This window comes from Rhinopithecus roxellana, chromosome 10, assembly GCF_007565055.1.
Source record: "Rhinopithecus roxellana isolate Shanxi Qingling chromosome 10, ASM756505v1, whole genome shotgun sequence".
NCBI lineage: Eukaryota > Metazoa > Chordata > Mammalia > Primates > Cercopithecidae > Rhinopithecus > Rhinopithecus roxellana.
Genome location: NC_044558.1, coordinates 134,863,438 through 134,880,561, shown reverse-complemented (window position 1 = coordinate 134,880,561; position 17,124 = coordinate 134,863,438). Strand labels below are relative to the sequence as shown.

General features: G+C 37.0%; 2 protein-coding genes across 8 annotated transcripts in view; both read right to left on the bottom strand.

The window, feature by feature from the left end:
* The window catches only part of SMCO2 (single-pass membrane protein with coiled-coil domains 2), an 80,382-nt gene extending 79,887 nt beyond the window's left edge, over positions 1-495 (bottom strand). Inside the window, exon 1 of the mRNA XM_010379867.2 lies at positions 383-495. The gene's annotated coding sequence lies outside the window, so the exon portion shown is untranslated. The remainder of the gene's footprint in view (positions 1-382) is intronic.
* A 4,916-nt stretch (positions 496-5,411) lies between these two features.
* ARNTL2 (aryl hydrocarbon receptor nuclear translocator like 2) overlaps positions 5,412-17,124 on the bottom strand; it is a 69,576-nt gene continuing 57,863 nt past the window's right edge. For 6 of the 7 annotated variants that reach the window (XM_010379864.2, XM_030939841.1, XM_030939842.1 and 3 more), the window contains 8 exons: positions 16,052-16,292; positions 15,446-15,552; positions 15,135-15,285; positions 14,135-14,193; positions 13,265-13,373; positions 10,167-10,245; positions 7,911-8,019; positions 5,487-5,903 (listed from right to left, as the gene is read on the bottom strand). In XM_010379864.2, the coding sequence (XP_010378166.1) occupies positions 5,767-5,903; positions 7,911-8,019; positions 10,167-10,245; positions 13,265-13,373; positions 14,135-14,193; positions 15,135-15,285; positions 15,446-15,552; positions 16,052-16,292 (992 nt within the window). In that variant the 3' untranslated portion in view covers positions 5,487-5,766. Of the gene's footprint in view, positions 5,904-7,910; positions 8,020-10,166; positions 10,246-13,264; positions 13,374-14,134; positions 14,194-15,134; positions 15,286-15,445; positions 15,553-16,051; positions 16,293-17,124 lie in introns of all 7 variants that reach the window. The other variant, XM_030939840.1, reaches the window with a different exon arrangement.

Genomic DNA, 17,124 nt, shown 5'->3' with positions numbered 1-17,124 from the left:
AATGAAGCGTCTCTATAACACTAATTTCCAACATTTATTATCATACTGTAGAGCTTATATATATATATAATATATATTATATATAACATATATATTATATATATAATGATCATTGTTAAAATTACTGTCAATGTGATAAGCACTTTATGTAAGCTAATTTAATCCTCACTAAAGCTCTGCAGGGGTATTTACAAATGAAGTCTACTTACAAATGAAGAAACTGAGGCTCAAAAGCTTCAGTGTGCTGCTCATCTCAGGTCTATCTCCCATCCTCCATACTCACATATCCAACTATCTACTAGACATCACCTGGATGAACAAAACTTGTCTAGAACTGATGCATCTTCTACCCCAAAGTTGTCTCTCCTCGTGTAACTCTTACCTCTTGAACAGCACTGCAATCCAGACCCCTGGGGCCAGAAACTTGAGTCATTATTCACAGCTTTTGCTTCAACATTTCCCATATGCAATTGGTCCTCAAGTTCTTGCCATTCTACTTCTGTAATACTAATCTCAAATCTGTATCCTCTTCACCTTCACAGCCTCTTGTGCTGGCAGTAGGAGACCTGGGGAAGAGGAGAGTCCAATGTGTTGGAGGATTCCCATGGGAGATCCCCATGTTATTTATGGGATTCCAACAGGGCTGCCTTGACAACCTTCAACCCAAGGTTGGGTATGTATCACAGCCTGGCCAATCTGTATATTCCAGCCTGTTGACCTGGAAAGAACCTACTGCTTATTTTGCCTTCCCTTTCTAACATTTTAATTCTGATTAAATAAATTAAAATAACTTTAAAGGCATCCTTGAAGGGGAGATGTCAGATGCCAACAGCCAGACAGCCTGGGGCCAGAGGGAGGACCGGGTTATCTGCAGAAGAGACAATAGAACCTTGTAATTCATGATGGTTGACGCCCTAGAATTAGTGTAGGTACTGTAACTGCCCAATGGAAGGTCCAGGTAGACCAAGTTGATCCAGATGCCCAGTCAATGCACATTTGCGTGTGAATTACTAGGAAACAGAGAGGCTCTCTTTCCATTGAAATTGTCAGGTCTAAGAACAATACATGCTTGGAACTTCTGAGTGTCATTATGGGGAGAGGGTCTACCAAAACATAAAACCAGCTCAGAGGAAAGCAAAGCTGAGAGATGAAATAAGGAAGAGGCAGAAAGGGAGGAGGAGAGAGTCAGAGGGTCAGATAAGGCTGATGATGTTGGAGTCTGATGTGAGCAGAAGAAAATCTTTACTGGTTAAACCACTGAGATTTTGGAGTTGTTATAGCAGTTAATATACCCTGGGGAACACACCCAGAAACATATACAGTAACAGAGTTCAATGTACCCCTCTGCCCAGTGGTTTGAGGGCACTGGATGGTTTCCTTAATCTATGTTTCCACATTATAAAGTAGTTAAGGGCATACTTTTTGGAGGAAGTTTATTAAATTTAAAAAAAAAAAACTACAAATGAGTAATTATAAAAATATAATTTCACTCTTTTCATTATTTACCACAAAAATTTAAAAATACCAATATACAGACAAGTGCAAGTGAACTGGAAAAGAGCTAAAAATTGTATAAAAGACAAACCTAAACTCAAGAATATATGAGCAGTGACGTACACCACATACTCTCAAGTGAGTTCAGAAAGCATATTCCATGCTGGACAGGTTTCTTTCCAGGTCAGTTTTTATTGGCACCACACCTGGAAAGCTCCCTAAGCCAAAGTTCTTATGTGTCAGGATCTTCCTAGACCTCCCTTGGAAAGCATTTCTCATAAAACAACTCTCACCAGACAGGCTGACTTATTGTAGGTGCAAAAATCATACATGCCTCTCATAGGCCCCATGGGGCTTGGAAAAAAAAGATCTGCTAATGAAAGCAAAGCATTATAAAAACGGAAAAGTGGCACCTAGTGGCCACTTAGCAGCTTTTCTTTACGGCTTCTAGTTAATCATAGATGTCGGCCTCTCTGCCCATAGCATTGTGCTGGGCAAGTATGAGTCTCCAATTCCAGAGCCCAGCAATGACCTACCCGAGGGGGAGATACCTCTCGGCAGCATGATCTGAACCTGGACACTACTAAACATGGTCTGGTAACTAAATATTGGCTATTTCTTGTACCTGTGCCCCAGATTTTATGGAGATCCCTCGATGGCTATGATGACAAAGACCTCCTTTTCTGTCGTGACACTGTAAATAAACACTTCCCTTTAAATTCCATTTATTTACTAAAAGTCTCTATTCTGTACTTTCCTGTTTGTCTTTCTGTTTCACGACAGATTTCTAAATTTGGTGATGACCATATAACTCATTTCACTTGATTCCAAGTATCATCCTGTAATAAAATATCTGATTTTTAAAGTTTATTATTTTCAAAAGTTTAAATTTGGTAACATGGATAGAGACTTGTTATTTGATCTTACAGATTCAAGGATCAATAAATAATTGTTCTTCAAACATGGTACTTAAGGAAAAATATCCTTATGGTATAAACTTTGGTCTACTTCAATATTAACCACTTAATATAATGTTCTAGAGCAGCGCTGTCCAATAGAAATATAATCTGAGCCACATGTATAATTTTATTTTCTAGCCACATTAAAAAAGTAAAAAGATACAAGTAGAATTTTAGTGTTTTATTTAATTCAGTATATCCAAAATATCATTTGAACATGTAATTAATATAAAATTATTAATGTGATATTTTACATTCTTTTGGTAATACAAGTCTTCAAAATCTGGTATGTATCTTACATTGACAGCACACTTCACTTTGTGCTAGCCACACTGCAAGTACTCAGCAGCCACATGTGGCTAGTGGCTACCGCACTGGACAGCACAGTTCTAGGTTCCACCCTAAAGCCCAAGTCCTGTGGATTAGAATCCCAGAATCAGAGTTGGAAGTAAACATAGAGATCAAACCTCCTTTTAAAAATGAGGAAGCTGAGGCACAGAGAGTTTAAATGGCTTGCATGAGGTCACACAGCTAAACTCAGCCTCAACAGGGTCTTCTGATTCTAGGCACTCTTCCCACTCCACTACATTACTGTAGTGGTAATTCTTAGGGTTAAAAAAAAGTCTACAGTACTGTTTTTATGATACGTTTATGCAATTTGTGGATATATTCTTTCTCACCAAAGTTCAAACAATTGATTTGTAGGAGAAAAAAGTAACATAGTGTATGCCATAAAAATATGTCATGTCCAACAGCAAAAATCAAATTTAGTTGAAGAAAACTAAAACATTTTGAAGGAAACACAAACCTTAGGAGAGCGACAGTATCATACGATGCATGGATTAGATTCTGAGTCCAGGACAAAAGGATCTACAGAAAATATTAGAGTGAACTAATAAAGGATCAAACCATGCACAGAGTATTCAACTGGCTATCTGCCCACTGGTCTATGGAATCAAACAGCCCCTCCTCTTGCAAAGAGAAAAAACTGCCACTGTCTGAGGCAGCACTGGTCTGCCTCTAGAAACTCTGCCTCTCAAATCCTGGCATCAGGAGGGCAGGTCTGCCCCCATCTGCTTTTGAGGCCATCCAGCCATGATGGCCTACCCTGGCACTCCTGGCTCAGGCAGACTCTTTGGAAGCCAAGTCCAACCCGCAATGGTTCAGTCCCCTAAAAAGTGTTATTGGTAGGAAGGCCCCCCTGCCCAATTTAGAGAACACAGGGGATCTTTCACATTTCCTTAGTCTTAACTATAATGCTTAGGCTGCTGCACACCAATTCTCCCCATCTCGTAGGATTTCTTTGGCTTATTCTAAACCTGATGTCTCTCGGGTCCTCGAGTGTCAGACCAGGAATGGTGCCGACCCTCCAACATTGCTGGGACACTGTATCAGTTCAAGAGGTCAGGGTGCCAATACATCCTTGTCCACGCAGCCCCTGCACATTTCACACTTGAAGGGAACATTTGTTTTTGGTTATTGTCTGTTGGTATGTTTGTCATTAACATGTCTGACAGAAGTTCTAATATATCACCTACAGCTAAAGAAATAGCATGCAGGGTCAAAATGCTTTGCTTTGGCGAGGGGCTCTGAGGGAAATTTGCTGAAAAGATGTAGCACCATATAGAACAGGAAACTGGATTTGAAGCCCACATTGAAGTGTGAGGGTTGCCGCATGAGTTCCCAGCCTATCTGACTTTCATTTGTGAGGCACAAGAGAGAATATATGGGAGCATACTTGGCAAGCTATGAAGAGATACCGAAGCAGAAAGTGTTATAAAGTATGATCCCCGAGAAGGTAGACATGCAGTATTTTAAATAATCTTAATTCTTATACTGAATTTGAGCCATCTCTGGATTAATTACTGTTAAAAAAAATGCTCTCCAAATTTTAAATTATAACTAGAAAATCGGTTTTAAAATTATTTCTCATTGCCTCATAATTTTAAAAATGTACTTGTCATTTGTTTCATTACCTTTGGTTACAGGTGATAATAACTGTAATTACCTAATTACCTAGAAAGCTACAGCTAGTTCCTAGGTCAGTTAGTTAATCATTTAACCAGTGAGACCAATGTTTTCCCAAATGTGTATAAAGAAACTGGTTTATATATATCACACATTTAAAACTCTATGAATTCAATGTGTGACTTTACACAAGACATTTAATCTGCCCAGGCCTACTTTTTTCCTTTAGGACAAATCTATCCCTAAGTATTTTTTCAATGTCAAAAACCTAATCTAGCTATAATAGAGATCTTCAGTGATTATATTAAGAGTAAATCTTATTTATTTATTTTTTTTGAGATGAAGTCTCACTCTGTTGTCCAGACTGCAGTGCAATGGTGCGATCTTGGCTCACTGCAACCTCTGCCTCCCAGGTTCAAGCAATCCTCTCACCTCAGCCTCCTAAGTAGCTGGGATTATGCCTGGGTAATTTTTTTTTTTTTTTTTGTATTTTTAGTAGAGATAGGGTTTCACCATATTGGCCAGGCTGGTCTTGAACTCCTGACCTCAAGTGATCTGCCTGCCTCGGCCTCCCAAAGTATTGGGATTACAGGCGTGAGCCACCACGTCCGGCCTAGTAAGAGTACATCTTACATGAAAAGGTTAATCCCCAAGATCTAGGGCCCAAGATCCTTCCTTTTCTGTAAGGAAAACTGAAACTCTTTTGACTTTCTGCATTTTAAGTAATAAATCATCTCACTTAAAATTCATCTTAAAGTGCTCAACTGAGCATACATATCCCAGCTCTGTGCTTGCCTAAGTCTCCAAAGATCAAATACAGTATTCAATGTGATTATGACTATAAATTGCACTGTCCCTTTAAATGTTCAAGTACTCACTGTTTTCTTAAAGTGTGTAAGCCCTATCCTCAATTAAGGAAATTCGCAAGGAATGGAAAATGTTCCAAATTATACAAACCTACTATTATAAATGAATCTTAGACACAAAGGAAAATATCAATATATTACATTACCCCAACTAAAAAAAACTGCATCAAAAATAAAACAAAGCCAAAACAATAGGTATGTAGTATTCTTGGTTAGAAATATTTTAGCAAAAATATGGTAACTAGTGGATTATAAGCCATTTCACTGAATAAAGGAGTCTATAACAAACTTGGTTCTCTTGGGAGGAAAACATATTTCCCCACATCCCTGTGACAATAAGATGCAAATCTATAAAAACTGGTAGAACATTAATAAAAGATACAAACAATATCAATACAGTACTGAAGAATAGTTGAGACAGTTTTTCGTAAATAAAATGCTTTAAAATGTTTCTCATTTTCGGAGTTAAAAATCAAAGGCTAGAGGGTCCACTGGATGTCACTGAAGTCCCCAGGGTCTCCCAGGCCCCCCTCTGCTTCTAAGTAATTCATAAATGCAGCCATGGCTGTGTCATCATTGTCACACAGGGTATCGAAATCCAACTGTGCACCATCACCTATGAATTAAAACACAGGCCTGTGTAAGTAAAGGTGATCAAGAAAGTCATACGTTTCACACATTTAGAGGTTAAAGAATGATTGTGATTAAAAAAATGGCAAAGCAAGGCTAGAAAACCATAAAATGTGTTTTTGAAGGCAAAGTATGTATCTTAAGCTGCAGACGGCTGATATATTTTTAAATGGGTTACCTAGTTTTATAACAATCTTCTGCCAGATAAATTGCACCTAATTCATCTGTTACAGAGAGGTAAGCTAGTCTATGAGTTTTCTAATAGGAAATTACACTGCTAAAGGGTACAGACTCTCAGAGAGCTGGAAGGAAGCTAGGAGATTTAGTGTGTGTGTGTGTGTGGGGGGGGGGGGGGGTGTAAATCCTGGAAGGAGAAAATGTAATCTGCTTGTGAAAAAACCCTATCTGTTTCATACTGAAATGAGAAGCTTAAGACAAAAGCATCTTCTAAAACTTTGGAATTTTCTTACAAAAGGAAGGTAAATCAGATTTTTATCAAAAAAGGAAATAAGTAGGAACCATGGAGATGATAATTAATTTAGAGATAAGAGGTTCTAGAAATTAGGGTTAAAATGCAGATAAAGACTAACTGAAGGTTTGCATATATGTGTCAAAGAACAATGGAACTTCAGATAATAAATATATGACTCTCTGTGTGTTTAAAGTGGATATCCAAATTCCTTCAAGACCTTTGCTTCTCTTTAGTGTATGCTTTAGCAGAGCAATGTCAGTCATGGAGGATATGAAACTATATACAATAGTTTGAATTGTCCACTAAAATTCATGCATTGGAAACTTAATCCCCAACACAACGGTGTTGAGAAGTGAGGCCTGATACAAGGGGATTACGTCATGAGGCCTTTGCGCTCATGAACGGACTGTCATTATTGTGGGAGTTGGTTAGTTACCTCAAGAGTGTGTTTGTTATGAAAGAGTTTTCCCACATCGTGCTTTCTTGCTCTTACGCTCTCTTGCCCTTCTAACTTCCACCATGGAAAGATGAGGCATGAAGGTCCTCATAAGATGCCTGCACTATACTCTTGGACTTCCCAGTCCCCGGAACTGTGAGCCAAATAATTTCTGTTTATTACAAATTACTCCATCTGTGGTATTCTGTTACAGCAGCATAAAACAGACTAAAATACCACATTACTCAATTTACTTATCTGAACTTTGCATAAACATTGTTAAAATGAATGATTACATCTTAAACTTTTTTGACTTCTATCCTTTATGAATTCTTGGTAATTCTCGAGAATGGATCTTTTTTTTTTTTTTTTTTTTTTGAGATGGAGTCTCACTCTGTCGCTCAGGCTGGAGTGCAGTGGCACGATCTTGGCTCACTGCAAGCTCCGCCTCCCAGGTTCATGCCATTCTCCCGCCTCAGCCTTCCAAGCAGCAGGGACCACAGGTGCCCGCCACCATGCCCGGCCAATTTTTTGCATTTTTAGTAGAGACACAGTTTCACCATGTTAGCCAGGATGGTCTCGATCTCCTGACCTCGTGATCTGCCTGCCTCGGCCTCCCAAAGTGCTGGGATTACAGGCATGAGCCACCATGCCTGGCCAACGGTAGCATCCATTTTAAGATTGAGTACAATTATTGTTATTTAGAATCTTGAATGAAAAAATATTTATTTATTTATTTATTTACTTATTTTTTTGAGACGTTCTCACTCTGTCATCCGGGCTAGTAGTTAGGACTATAGACATGAGCCATCATGCCTAGCTAATTAAAATAATTTTTTTTTTCGGTAGAGATGGTTTGTTGCTATGTGTGCCAGGCTGGTTTGAACTTTTGGCCTCAAGCAATCCTCCGGCCTTGGCCTCCCAAAGAGCTGGGATTACAGGTGTGAGCCAATGTGCTCAACTGAAAAAAACCTTAGTTTTAAAAACTGTCTGCTTCTCTTGAACTTTCCTGTGCCTGAAAACACAGTGATTAAGAGGGAGATTTTGATAATGAAAATGATCAGCAGTTCCCAAAGAAAACTTACTGAGGAGCGGCTCATGGCTGTGGACAGCAACAGTACTCTGGTTTTGCCTGGTAGCCTCTAGCTCCCCCATTTCAGAAGGACTTGGTGGAAACAACTCCTTATTCGACATCTGAAAAGACAGCCAGAGTAATAAACAGTGAGGTTCCTACTAGAATAAGAATAAATACTCTATTTATTTATTTATTTTTACTTTTTATTTTTTTTCAGATGGAGACTCGCTGTGTCACCCAGGCTGGAGTGCAGTGGCATGATCTCGGCTCACTGCAACGTCCACCTCCCGGGTTCAAGCGATTCTCCTGTCTCAGCCTCCTGACTAGCTGGGATTACAGGCATGTGTCACCACGCCTGGCTAATTTGGCTAATTTTTTGTATTTTTAGTAGAGACGGGGTTTCACCATGTTAGCCAGGATCTCCTGACCTCGTGATCCGCCCGCCTTGGCCTCCCAAAGTGCTGGGATTACAGGTGTGAGCCACTGTGCCAGGCCAAGGTAAATACTTTTTGCAGTTATCAGACATGGGCCAGCCGCCAGTGCCACAACTACCACCATCAGTATGGAAGCTTGCTTTTCCCGAGTACCATGTGCCAAGCTCTCCACCTGCATCGTCTCATCTCACTTCTCAGATACTGTGAGGCAGCTATGTTACACATCATAAATCTGAGGCCTAAAGAGGGCATCTTGCCCAAGGTGCTGAAGCCATGATTCTAACTAAAGTCTACCTGACTCCAAAGCCTGCATTCTTAAGAGCCATAACTGAAGGTGCATACATAAGGAATAGTTTTGGATGAAGAAGAAAAAGTTCATGACCACAAATGCTTCAGGTCAAAGTTTCTTTCTGTGTTTATAAAATGATGGCAAAACTATACCTCATATAAAACTACTATGGGAAATACTGCTTTGGAGTGGGAAACACTAAACCAAATGCTGTTACTGAAAAGTTCTTATACTGTTATATAGTTACAGGCCAAACAATCTAATAATCCATGTAGCTCATAAAATAGGAAATCACTTGCCTATATTGTCTTATTAAGTTGACATACTTTATCTATAGAATGCCTACATAATGTACACTACTTAGACATTTTTACTACCACGTAAATCTGTTTCTCACATACCACCTCGCACAAAATGGATACTCAATAAACATGTGCTAACTGTATGAGTAAATGAAAAAATAATGAAGCAGAAGACATGATATTTGTGTAAAAAGACATGACATTTATATTTTCTTTTTTTGCTTTTAGACAGTTGCAGTCTGCCAGTCAGGCTAGTGCAGTGGTGTGATCATAGCTCACTTCAGCCTCAAACTTCTGGACTCAAGTGATCCTCCTGCCTCAGCCTCCTGTAGTAGCTGGGATGACAGGCATGGGCCACCATTACTGGCTAGTATTTTTAAAAATCTTTTTTAGAAAGGAGGTCTCACTATATTGCCCAGGCTGGTCTTGAACTCCTGGCCTCAAGCGATCTTCCCGCCTCAGCCTCCTGAGTAGCTGGAATTATAGGCACAGCCACCATGCCTGGCTCTGATATTCGTATTTTCAAGTTTCTGTTTGTCCCTGGTCAGATAAAATTTCTCTTTTCTCCTGTAGTCTTACACTGCTTGATTTACGTATCTGCTTTAGAGCTTTTTGTTGTCTGTGCTAAATTAGAATTATATTGTATTTTAGTCTTCCAGATAGCACTAGGTTTAGTAATTTTTGTATATACAATAATGCATTTCAAATAGCTAGTATTTGTTCAATTGAATTAAGTAGTATGTGGTATTTATCTCATGGCTTATATTATTTAAACTTTTTTTTCAAACCTCAAGGAGTAGCTTTAATCTACTAAATTGGAACCTATTACAATAACAATAATAAGAGCTACCATTTATTGAGCACTTACTGTGTGCTAGGCACTGTTATAACAGTTTTTGTTTATGTATTTAAGCTCTTAATTCTCACAATCCTCTAGGAGATCAATGATATTCTTATTCCTACTTTACGAATGAGAAAATTGAGGTACAGAGAGTTTAAGTAAAAGCCCAAGATTACGTCCCAGTAAGTGTCATAACTGGGACTCAGATACTATGCTCACAGCAACTTAACTCTTTACTATGCAACAAAGCCACTTAAAAATCACTGAGTGACAAAAACGGGTTCTTTTTTTTTTTTTTTTCCTGACAGAATGACTTCTTTTCTTAAAAGAAATAATCAACAAGGGGCAAATTTTATTGTTCATTTATTTCATGAATATTATCATTTACAAGTATACTTACACTCCTGCAGTTCACAGTCTTAGTATCTTTCATTAAATCTGTTGGACTCACATCATCAAGGTATGAAGAAGACTGTAACCTTTAAAAAGTGATACATAAAACATTTTTAATTTTTACATATTTTAGAAGGAAATGTTCTCCTCTAAATACATAATAATCTACTAATAAAAATACAGTGAGGAGCTTGAAACTGAGTATCATAGCAGGTTTCACAATTATACTGACTTTCTAGGTGCCAGGCTTATTTTTGACTATGGAATGCTGAAAAACACTCCATAGTAAGTAGAAAAATAAAGCTCTGAGGTAAAGTCTCTTGAGTAAATCATATCATCTGTCAATATAGCCTATGTTAAAATAACAGAATAACACAGCACAGTTTAAAACAGGTGCTCATGTCAAAAATCAGCTCCTCCTCAAGATACTAAATGGCAGAACTGAGAGTAAGGAAAGATTTACTAACATTCTGGAACCTTTTTAAAGTGGAAAATGTGCCATATTTTGACTACAATAGGTCATCCTGAGGTAAAAATCAATGAAACACATACATAGAGAACAAAATGGCATAAACACAACTTTATGTCTTTATGTGTTCCCAAGAAGGCAGCTGATGTTGAGGTGTACAATACGATGGTTTACTGTACATACACATAGTAAAATTGCTGCTGTTAAATAAATTTACATATTCATCACTTCCCACAGTTACCTGTGTGTATGTGTATGTTGACAGCACCTAAAACCTACTCTCCTAACAAATCTTCAGTATATAACATTATGAACTATAGTTAGTTCTCATGCTGCACATTTGATCTGTAGACTTATTCATTCTACCTTAAGACCTTAAGACCTAAGACTAAAAAACTATTAGGAGGAAGTAGTGGAACGGCCTCATGACATTGGATTTGGCAATGATTTCTTGGTATGACATCAAAAGCACAGGCAACAAATGAAAATAAATAAACTGGAGTATATAAAAATTTAAAACTTCTGTACATCAAAAAACCTGATCAACAGAGTAAAAAGCCAACCCAAAGACTGAGAGAAAATATTTGCCAATTACATATCTGCTAAGTGGTTAATATCCAGAATATGTGAACAACTCCCAACTCAACAACAGCAACAAAACAAACAACTTGATTAAATAGTGGGCAAAGGACTTGAATGCACACTTCTCCAAAGAAAATATACAAATGGCCAATAAACACACGAAAAGGCAGTGAATATCACTAATCAGTAGGAAAATGATAATGATTAGCTCACTGCAGACTTGAACTCCTGGGCTCAAGTAATCCTCCCACCTCAGCCTTCCAAGTAGCTGGGACTATAGCTGTGCATCACTATGCCTTGCTAATCTCTTTTTTTTTTTGAGATGGGGGTCTCGGTATGTTGCCCAGGCTGGTCTTGAACTCCTAGCCTCACATAATCCTCTGCCTTGGCCTCCCAAAGTGCTGGGGATTACAAGCATGAGCTACTGCACCTAGCCTTTTATTGTGTCATTTTTTTTTAATGTAATAAGCCAAGTAGCCAGGTGTGGTGGTGTGCGCCTGTAGTCCCAGCTGCCTGGGAGGCTGAGGCAGGAGGATCGCTTGAGCATGGGTTGTCCAGGCTGCAGTGAGCCATGATCGCACCACTGTACTCCAGCCTGGGGGATAGAGCAAGACCCTGCCTCAAAAGAAAATTTAAAAAAAACGTAATAACTATTCTATATACTATAATGTTTAATATAGAGAGATATATAAAATTAAATACATAAGGTTTAATATAAAGCGTATTTTATTCTTTATACAATAAAACTCTTTATACATTAAGATAGTTTGTCTATTTTACTGTATGAAATCCACACATTTTCCAGTTTATAATTTCTCTTTTAACATTGTTATAATGATATAGTTACGTGTAAGGTTTTAATTTGCATACAATTAAATTTACCAAATATTTTTCTTTATAAATTCTGGATTTTGTGATGTTTAGAAAGGACTTTTCAAGTTGAGAATACGAAAATTCATACATGTATTCTTGAAAAACTTTAGTTTTATAGTTTTACTTTGAGCTCTGATTTATCTGGAATTTATTTTAGTGTAAAGAATAAAGTTGGAGTCTAGCTTTATTTTTTCCCCAAATGGTTATACGGTGATCATAATGCCCTTTAATGTTTAATTCATTTCTACCTACTGGTTTCAGATGTCACTTTTAATTTTTACCATATAATAAATGTCCATGTGCATTTGATGATGTTTCTGAAATACAATATTTTACATTGATCTATTTGTGGGTCACACCAAAATGTTTCAGTGGTCATAGCTTTATAACGTATTTTAATATCTGATAGCATTAGTCTCACTTTATTACTTTCTTATTTTTCATAAATTTCTAGATACTTTAATGTGATTAGTATAATCTGTTGGATTCCAAAAAAATGCATGGTGGTTTTTTTTTTTTTTTTTTTTTTTTTTTGAGACAGGGTCTTGCTCTTTTGCCTAGACTGGAGTACAGTAGCAGGATCACAGCTGACTACAGCCTTGACACTGCCCCACCAGCCCCTCTCCCTCCACCCCACTCCAGTGATCCTCCCACCTTAGCCTCCCAAGTAGCTGGGATTACAGGTGTGCACCACCATATCCAGCTAATTTTTTTTTTTTTTTGGTAGAGATGGGGTTTTGCCATGTTGCCCAGGCTGGTCTCAAACTCCTGGACTCAAGCAATCTACCTGCCTTGGCCTCCCACAGTACTAGGATTACAGGCATGAGCCACCATGCCCGGCTACACGGTGGTTATTTTGACTAGATCCACATTATATTCACAGTTTAGTTTAAGGAACAGGACATTCTTACAATTCTGTCTTCCTGTTGAAAAACAGCTTCTATCTGAAGTTATTTGAGTTATCTTTTATGTACCTTTGTGAATTTTAAAGTTTTTTTTTTCATGTTGGTATGAACATTTCTTGTAAAATTTATCTTTTTTGTTGCTACTGTAAAGATAATATTTTCCATTATATTAAACCAGTTATCATTTGTATATAGGAAGACTACTGATTTTTGTATATTGGTTTTATAAATACGACATTTTTACTTCTGAAAATATTTGTAGCAATAAAACATTACCTCTGTAAATCCAGAATTTCATTTGCAATATCTGTTCCAATACTACCAGCACCAAGTACTGTTCCAGCAGACATTCCAGGTACACTCATACAAGACTGTTGAGAGGATTCTAAGTAACAGCAAAAGGAGAAATTCAATTAAGGACTTTATCTTTCTTTCAATTCAAATAATTTCACAGTTCTCTCCTTAACAGAAACAGGCTAGCTGCATCCAAAAATGTTAGAAAACACTCATCTTTGCATTGCAAATGTAATTCATGATGCTCTTTGAATCAAATGTGTAGAAAGTCACTGAGGGCACAATCGTGACTTGTAACCCTTGAGTCCAGTCTCTTCCCACTTTAACCTCCACAGCAATACTACTTCAATGTTACCTAGGATTTTTATTTTTACAAATAATACATTAATATATTCCTGTGAAAAATTATCTGTGAAAAACTAACGCAGATAAGTAAAAACTCCCCCTAATACTTTTCATTCATTTGTCCAAGTGACAAGGAACAATGTTAGCTGCTAGGGCTGAATAATGGATAAAACATCATTCCTGTTCTTGAAGAACTCAGTCTACTGGAAAGCAAGTAGAATGAACAACTAACTGCAGTACAATGCAAGATTATAACAGAAATGTGAGCAAAGCACTGTGGAAATTTTGAGGGGGATATGGTGATACCTCTGGGGGTTTAAATGGGATATCCGTTTCTTGTTGAACTTAGTCTCTTCTAAACCAAAGTTGGGATTCCTATAATCCAACCTGTAGAACTCCTTTTAATTTCATCTTCAAATTTTCCCCTCTCCAGGCCAGAGAAAGATAATAATAGTCTTAATAATATGTCTTAGTAATAAGTCTTCCATCATCTAAAACTAAGCTTACCTTCTGATGATTGAGAGCTACAAGGAAAAAATGATGCTTCTCCAGGCTCACTACGTCCCCTAGAATTAAAAACACCATAGATGATTTGTTTTCTAAGGTGAACGAAACTGTTATAGCAACTACACCAAGCTCTGTATATTTAATTTGTCAATTTGTGGCCCATTTATGTTTTATATACACATATTGTTAGTATCACCACCAGAAATCAAGGTCTTAATGTACTAAGTATCATGGCATTTGCCAAATGCCCCATTCCCCTATAAAGTACGTGTTCTCGCAGTAACAAACTCTCAGTTCATGTATTAATAATAAGTAGGCAAAGATTACTGGGATGGGTAACAGGAAAATACTGGAGGTATTAAACTTTTTTAAAATTATTTTTCACTCAGGATTGTAGATACGAAAACAACTGGTTCAAGGAAACCTTATAGCAATATCAAAGAGAAACTTACAGAAATAAAGTAAGACTTAGAATGAGGCCATCCTAGTCTACTATAAAATCGGGAAAACTTGGCTCTTCCTTCAGGCTGACACAGCGACAGACCAGAGCTTGGTAAAGCAACACCTGGGCTGGATTTCTGTTCTTCCCCATGCTGGACATGCCTACACAGACATGGTGGCACCCCAGGCTTACACGATGTGCAGGTAAAAATGACAGGGAGGACAAAACAATTTCTTACAATAATGCACAGTTGAAATCCATGTCTGCACTGTTTACTGAATGGCCATGGAAGGTAGGAAGAAAATGGTTGAATAAATGCCTTTACCCTCACTTATTATATCAAGTAAGAAGAAATACATTACAAGAATGAAAACTTTTAGCTTAATTCTGAGAACTAATGTCACTGAACAGTAAATGACTTACTCAAAAGATAAATCTCAAGTTATAATAAAAGGCCAGAGGATCATACGGTTTTAATGGTTTAGCAAGATGAGAGGAAAAAAGCAGAGAGACTCATTTGAAATCAATATAAAGGTCTTAACATAAAAATTTACTTACAAAACTAAAGTGTTGACAGATACAATATATTCCAGTTCTTTCGTCCAAGGATTTGTGAAACTAAACCATTGGCTTTTTAAAGTTACGAAAGAGCCATCTTTTGCTCTGAATTTGTAGGAATCTGTAAGTATTTTCTCCTTACTCTGTAGAACTTAATGAGAAAAGATAATTATCAGCATAACAGTCTACCACTATAAAAATCAACGTTGTGAGGAATAATTCAAATTTCAAATTTCACAGGAATGGGAAATTAAGAGTTAAAGCTGTCATTTTGAATTCCCCAAAATGTCTTCTGCTCAATGCATACCTACCTGCTTTGTGCTTGTCAGTCAAATTACTATGGTCATCTTGATGAAAATATTCATAACAAGAAGTTCCCAAAAGTTCCTGGGGCAGATATCCTAAAATTGCTGTTGCCCTGGTTTTAAATTAAAAATAAACTTCAGAAGTGGTGAGTGTACTCCCTCCCAGAAGACTGTAGGCCCACATATGGTCAGGATAGCAAAGAAGTGCACAGGGTAGGGGATGAGTGACCATGCACATCACTGGGCTCCTGTCGGCTGCCCTAGACCCAGACTAGAGTTGCAACACAGAACAGACACCCAGGCGTGAGGCCTCCACCCAATCCAGGCTGTGCTCTTACTAGCTTTTGCCAGTAAAATCATGGCCACAGACCATGCCCAGTTTCTGCACCACTGGCTAAGAGACATTCTTCCAAATTTACATGTTGGCTTAAACAAATTTACTGACATGTCCATATCCTTATTTCATTTAAACTTTATTTTCTGTTCTGAAACAGCAAAAAAAAAAAAAAAAAAAAAAAAAAAAAAAAAAATCTAGCAGTGCTACTAAGACACGTCTTTAATAGCTTCAAACATCCTATTGAATTCTAATTATTGTAACATGTAAATGTTTACCTTTGATCTACATAGACAAATTTTCCATTCATTGCAAACCGGGTTATAAATTCAGTCGGTTTCACATGAATCTCTCCACTGTTCTGTGGAATAATATATGGCTGTAATCTTCCAATGGCCACAAGGCAGGTAAAATTACTGTTGTCTTTCTTACTGTTCCTTTCTTCTTCCATTCCAACAATATTTGGAGGCCAGCTTCTCAAGTAACCAGTGCAGTGGATAGTATAGAATTTTCTATGCTCTAATTCAAAGATTTTTCAAAAGGACATTTAGATCATTATAAATAAATCATTAAATTTCTTATATTGACATCTACAATAGTTATAATTGTGCTATAAAATGCTCTTTAAATATGCTAAAATATGAAAGGGGAATGGTATTCCATTGAAAAGATATCATCAATTTTGATTATTTCATGACTTTATTATTAATAGGTTATTTTTCTCAGGAACTAAATTGTATGTACTACATGAAAAAGCAAACAGATTGCTTTATTTTAGTATTAACTAGGTCTATGACTTAATATATTTCCAAGTCAATTTTTAAAATTACAGTAATTTACATCTGTTGGAAATATTAATCCTCATGCCCCCTTGTAATACTGTTTTCAGCTTATTAAGTTTTTTGGTATATTGTAACTTATATTCGAAAGTTTAAAAAGACATTTAAGTCATTATGTATGCATTCTTAAATTTCTTATATTAGTGCTTACAATGGTTAATAGATATATAAGGTTATAATAGATTATAGAAACATTTTAAAGAACACTTGGAGAAATTTATAATGAAAAGTATAAAAATAAAATAAATTTCACTTTTTAGGAAAATCCCAAGCAATTAACTCATAGGAAGAAGCTTGTCAAGCATGTCCACCAAAATAATAAAAAATTGGAAATACTCTATATGCTCAAATATCATGTTTAAGCAAACAATAAATCCAATACTGGCATAAACAATGAGTAGGATACAGATTACGGCATACCACAAAAGTGATTTAAAGGTTAAAAAGTAGGGGAAAAGCCTGATAAAAAATTATTTGAAACAGCTGTTTTTATGGTAAGCTTTAGAAAAGAT